At 37.7% G+C, this 6,268-nt stretch overlaps 1 protein-coding gene across 1 annotated transcript in view; it reads left to right on the top strand.

The window, feature by feature from the left end:
- The window catches only part of LOC110027489 (protein root UVB sensitive 6), a 27,148-nt gene extending 21,708 nt beyond the window's left edge, over window positions 1-5,440 (top strand). Inside the window, exons 9-13 of the mRNA XM_020728945.1 lie at window positions 3,548-3,631; window positions 3,714-3,778; window positions 4,000-4,101; window positions 4,176-4,415; window positions 4,910-5,440. Of these exons, the coding sequence (XP_020584604.1) occupies window positions 3,548-3,631; window positions 3,714-3,778; window positions 4,000-4,101; window positions 4,176-4,415; window positions 4,910-4,987 (569 nt within the window). The 3' untranslated portion in view covers window positions 4,988-5,440. The remainder of the gene's footprint in view (window positions 1-3,547; window positions 3,632-3,713; window positions 3,779-3,999; window positions 4,102-4,175; window positions 4,416-4,909) is intronic.
- The last annotated feature ends 828 nt before the right edge of the window (window positions 5,441-6,268 follow it).

The following is a 6,268-nucleotide window of genomic DNA, read 5'->3' as shown; positions in this document are numbered from 1 at the left end:
ATATATAAAATTAATTTCATTCTCATTTTCATAAAGTTTAATTTTTCTAATAAATAAATATAAATATATTGAGGCACCTATGTCATTCTTTTCATGAAACTTCGGCGTGAAGGGTTGATGCGATCGAGTAAGGAAGTGGTGATTGATTGTGGCTTTGTCGCGTGAACAGGGAAATGTGAAGGAAGAAATAGATGTCTAGGATCTCATAAGCTTTGGGTTTGGCCGTGGAAATCGCTCAAGGGAAGTGAAAGCGAGTGATCTTTGGTGAGTAGTAAAGAAGAATGAAAGAAGAAAAACATTTAAGAGATTTACCTTCTTGGCGTGTAGACTTCGAAGTGAAGAGGTTGAAACGGAGAAGACAAATACTGGCGACAATGAAGAAGAGGAAACGTGGGAAGGGAGATGTTCAACGACATAAATATTGTGTATAAAAAAATATGCCCTTGTCTACTCATGCAACTGAGGAGTAAAGGGCGGAACAGTTATCTCCTCTACGTGGATCTCTTTGGCTTTGGCGGGGACAAATAAGTAATTAATCAATTAATTTTATTTTATTTCTTTTCTTGTTTTTTTTTCTATTTTGTTATACTTCACGATGAACACCTCTTGATAGTTGCCTAGAGCATTGATGTCTTCAGCCATATAATCGGAGACTACTGAATCTATGATTCAAGTTCAAAATCTCTCATTACTAACAATATGGGAGAATGATATACTACCTTGGTGTGCTGCTCTGAATTACCTCCATGGAGTTTTTTAGCACTTTAAGCTTTTCCTTGGTGAATGGTTCATATGACCTTTATGATGTGGTAACAACATGGGCTAAGTTTTTGGTAGTTTGTGAACTCCCTTTTGCAGTCAACATTAGCTTCTTTTCGCTCTTTTCTCTCCTGACTTCAACAAAGGTTTAATGAGTAGATGGAAGAGGCTTTATTCCCATCATCCTCTCTCTCACTTCATTCAATTTATGAGTAAGTCCTACTAGGAATTTGTTAATTACCTTCTTCTGGATGATGAATTTAAACACAGAATCATGTGGGCATTTCCACACGTCTCAAACCTATCTAGCTGAAATACTTTATCAATGTGTTGAAGTATGGTGTGACACTTGACTCTTCTTGTGAATGCCATGAAGCTTCGTTTCGATCTAAAAAATTGTTACTGTGTTCTTATTGATGAAATATGTTTCTTTTGTAACCTCCTAGATTTCTTTGACAGTTTTGTAGAACAACGAAATCTTCCACTTCTTTTGGTCATTGAGTTGACCAACCACGACATAATCATATGATCTTGATTGTTCCATATGCGGTGGTTGGGGTCAGTGATCTTAGGAATTGGGCCCTCTCTAGTGAGATGATTCTCAATCCCTTTACCGCAAGTGGACATAAATCGGATTGAGACCATTGAAGGAAGTTGTGAGTATATGACCATTGAGTTTATGATCTGTGATAAAGTTGGAGAGTTCAAGTGTCCTATATGCAGAATTCTTTTTTTTCGATTCACAATTAGCCTCCTGAGTAGGACTTGATGTCTTCATCCAGTACTTTGTCAGAAGCCCTATTCGTATTTAGGGTTGTTGTTAGTGGCAGAAAGGGAGTTGACTGCAGCTTTTGTAGGTAGAAAAAAGATAGCTGTGTTAAAGGAGGAAAATTGGCTGATGCTACCGCCGCAGTTGATTTCCTGTTGCTGTTGGAGTGCAATTGGTGGAGAAGTTGCTGTTGAGGAGGATTTTGGTGGAAGGCCTACTGCTGCTGAGAAGGATTCCGCTGAAGGATAGCTGAGAAAGGAAGGATGTTGGTAAGCCTGCAAGGAAGAAGGACCGCTTGCAAGGGAATTAGAGTGCGTCTGCAGGGAAGCCTGTCTTCTTTCCTATCAAATAGGGGAAAACATGCAGTGTGCAGTTGCAGGGATAGCTTCGACAGAGACTCCTGCAAGGAAAATTGCAGGGAAAAACTGAGGGCGGGCTGCGCAGGGAAGAGTTCCGACAGGGAGATTCCGATTAGAGGGCCTGTAGGGCCAGGGAGGAGTGCCTGTAGCAGGGTCTGGGAGGCTCCGACAGGGAGCTCGCTACAGGGAAGATAAGATGAGTGCCTACAGGTCGACAGTGGAGATTCCAATGACTATTGTAGGGTTCCGACGGCAAGAGGAAGCTAGGGTTTGTTCCTAAGCTTTGATAGCATGTAGAAGACAGGTTCTGGGCGAAAACTAATTCCTTGATTTGATTATTCACAATTAGGGTACATATATAGGGAAATCAATCTCTCATAATTTACAAACTTACCAAATATATCTAATTTAAATTAAAAAAGGAAATGATTCTGAAACAAAAATAAAGAAATGTACATAGGAAGTGAATAAAAACTAATCAAGTAGTTTCCAAAATAGTCTTCAATCAAGTACACTAGGAATCTTCATTGGTGGCCGGCTGATCCCTCTTGGTAAGGCTCCATAAATTTTTTGTTTTGCACAGTATAAGATCAACATAATTGTACCCCAAACGGTGCTTTAGTTGTATATTTTGCGGAAGATGTTGCAAATTTTGAAATATTTGTCATCTACGGGAATGGATACTAGTGTTTCTTCTGATGGCTTATTTTCAAACTTTTATAACTTTGTGCGTGATTTGGGACAAGTCTAAAAATTTTGGAGAATTTAAAGATGATAAAGCGTTTGGAAGAATGTGGCGGGAGATAGCCATTACTAAAAGACTTGTTATATGGAAAGATGTGAAAGGATGTGGTTGAATTCATAAAAATTTTTTGTCAGTGCAACTTTTATGCGTAACCAATGGTGTGATTCACTGTGCACTTTTGGTTGATGTGAAAATACGTTTAGAAAAGTGTCATGTTGCGCATGCACCTTCTCTACTGCTTGATGATGAACATATGTTGAGTCAGCTTGCAGAGCAGCTTGCATTTCTATACGAGGCTACCTTAAGTTTATTTCACACAATATAAAACACAATTTCAAGCTAACTTCATGATTTTAAAATCTCACAAAAATAAAACTTTTTTTTTTCAAAGACAATGATGGCTATAGGCGTTTGAAAATCATGCATTATTCCCAAAATCTTCCCTTTTTGTGGGTAATTTTGGGATGATTCTATCAATTTTGGAGGATTTAATGGTGGTTCATGAGTTAGGAGAGAGAGAGGGACTTGGCGATGATTAAAGGCATGCTATATGAAAGCTGTGATAATGAATAAGTTTAGAATTCACCGAGCTTCTGTTGTGAGTGGGACTTGTATGATTCATCAACGACATTATTCTTTTCCTAGCTTTTGCATGCTATGGGGACTTTAATAACACAAATTAACAGCAGCCGGTACCCTTTTCTTAACTACATGAATTTAATTTTCTTAGTTAGATTCTTGTATTCGTTAGCTTGTTCCCTGCTGACTGGCATGTGACTAGATCATCGTTGATTATATATGTTGTTTGAATTTCTCATCAAATGATGCAAAACATAATTAAGTACTTCGAGTATGTCATTTACATGGCCGAAAAACCTTATGTTGCGCATCATCAGCCCTTACTGTTTTTTGTAGGTAATGTTCCTTCATTGAAGGAAGGCAATGCCAAAGAAAACATATTCCATTTTCCATGGTCAAAACAAACATCTATAATCTTAGGTATCAACCTATATTACTTTATTATTTTATTTTGCCTTATTTTTTGCAAGATCACATTAAAACTTCCACCATCTTTGTTTAGGGTCTAGATTTGGAGAAGCATTTCAAGATCCATCAACATATCTTTCCATAGAGCCATTATTTGAGGTATTGTTTTGTAATCATGAAACTATTGTTTTAGATAAGGCGATTTTCATTTGACACATGGCCTATATTTGCTATGTTTGTGTATAACGTGATGATACTCCTAAAATTTGTTATATGTGCTTGCTTGTTTGTGATTTTGGGCTCATTTAGCCCTTGTATGTTGTTATTGTGTCATATAAAGTTGCATATTTGTTACTTGTTGCAATTTTCATGGCCGGCAGAAAGAAAGGTATATAGTGACATATAATCCTTCAAAGGGTAACATATATGCACTACTAAAGGATAAAGCAAAAGCAGATGACATTTTGAAGGCAGCATTCCATGTAGGTATTCATTTCTATTTCAATAAAGTCAGGAAATGAACATTGTGTAGACTATTGACAATCTGCTTTTGCAGGCTCATGTGCTTCTGCATTTTCTTCAATCTTCAAATGCGAAGCAATCTTCAAGATATCTCACTCATCCTTTTCAGTCATCACTGAACAGCAGTCCCTCAAATCATTCTCAATCATCTCTGAACCATAGTTTATCGAATCATTTACTTCCCGCAGCTGTAGACATAGAAGCCCAGGTAGTTGAGTCCTGCAATGCAGTATCATCCTTTTATGAAGATTTCAAGAGAGAAGCTGAAGCTGAGGTGATTTTTTCGTTGGTATTTCTGTGTCCGAATATTTATGTGTATTCTATTTCTTCCTATTCCATGCACAGTATTACAATATATGTCATTCATCATCTTCATCATAATCATCTTTAGCCTTACTCCCAACTAATTACCTGCTAATACAAAACTGAAGTATAAGTAGGTCAGCTAACTTGATAATTTGTCAAGCGCTTTGCTTGACTTCATCTAATTTTCAAACTGACATGATATGCTGGAAAGGGCAGAACATTCTAGATGAATTCCAAGGAAAAATTGTAGATCTTAATTTTAGAACCATGTCTTTTTATATTTTAATGCCATGCTTCCATGTAAAAAGTGGCAAGAAGTCATGCATAGACATTTTATTCACACATACTCGAGTCATTTGAACGATAAGATTGCACCTTTATCACCTAAAATGCTAGCTTGTTTGTTGGTCATCTTGATATGAATTAAAGCTTAATTTTGAATCCTTTTTTTTTTTTTTGTAGGGATGGATAATGTCAGAGTCATTGATTAACCCTGGCCGGGCTCGCCTTTGTTCCATTGACAAGCATGGAAGTGCTTAGGTGTTATATTACACATTGTGTTGCTCTCTTTCACCAATGTTCACCATTTCAGTAGCGAACACAACCCTTTTTTTTTTTTCTGGAATTGCGCAGCAAGTTGCCTGACCTTTGCTTGTTCTCTGTTCCCTGTAGATCAATTCATTCCAATATTCTTTCCAAACTTTGCTTGATAAACCGCATATTAACCCGAGGTGCCGTCCCACCGCCACAAACTAACCTGTTTTTGCATCCTTGACCCTAATTCCTTCCCGCACATCTCTTCTTCCAGTCCACTCAGTGCAGAAATATCATTCACTTACCGAGAAGCCTTGCGGATATGTTTCAGTTGACCAGAGCTATGTTCATGGCTGCTGTTTGTTGGTGAACTGTTCTCCTTTTTGTTGCATCATTATGTACTATTCTTTCATTCTAAACTGCTATAAATTTACAGTTTATGATGATTAATTTTATATATTTTCTTATAGAATTGAAGTGTTATGACGTGTAATCGACTCTGGGAGCATCTGCCGCCTGTCATTTACACGTGTTTTGTTTGATCATTGTTAATTCTCTAATTGATATAAAAAAATTGAATTTAAAGTTTTATCCATTCTGACATTCATCATTTTCAAAATAAAATAAAATAAGTCATGTCTTCGCTTTATCTCTTCTTTAAGGCATCGTATCATTTATTAAAGAGAACATATTTATTCCTCTTTTCATTTGATAAATACGCTACTTTCTCACATGCAGCTCGTGCCTTCCTCCTCCCTTCCAAGGCAACCCAGCTTAATTACCTGTACCAAACCTTTGCGGGTCCACCAATCGTTCAGCTGAAACCCTAACCCTAACGCTAATCATGCACTCCTCTGTAGAGCTATCTCTTCCCCTCTGCCCATCACCTCCTGTCATCTTCTTCATTCAGGGGGCAAACCGGTAGCTGCATCTCACCTACTTAATGCAGAGCCATGATTCTTGTGATGCCTTCAATTTGAATGCTAACTTCACGCAGACATGGATGCTATGATTAATCGTTTGCAGCGCCAGTGCGAGTGCCAGTGCAGTGTTTTAATATATCAGATCCACGATTAGCTGTCAGCTGGATTACGAAAAATTATTCCATACACTCCAATCCTGACCGTAAATCAGGTGATCTACGATCAGAATGTATTTTGGTGGGCCCCACCTAATTTTTTTTTAAAAAAAATTAAAATATATCCCGACCGTAGAGGTAAGGATCGGACATCGCCTGTTGAGATGCATGCGGTGTCCGCACACAATAATTTTTCTTGGATTACAACA

This window comes from Phalaenopsis equestris, unplaced genomic scaffold (assembly GCF_001263595.1).
Source record: "Phalaenopsis equestris unplaced genomic scaffold, ASM126359v1 Scaffold000428, whole genome shotgun sequence".
Taxonomy (NCBI): domain Eukaryota; kingdom Viridiplantae; phylum Streptophyta; class Magnoliopsida; order Asparagales; family Orchidaceae; genus Phalaenopsis; species Phalaenopsis equestris.
Note: the sequence above shows the minus strand (reverse complement) of the source record. Positions and strands in the feature narration are given on the sequence as shown.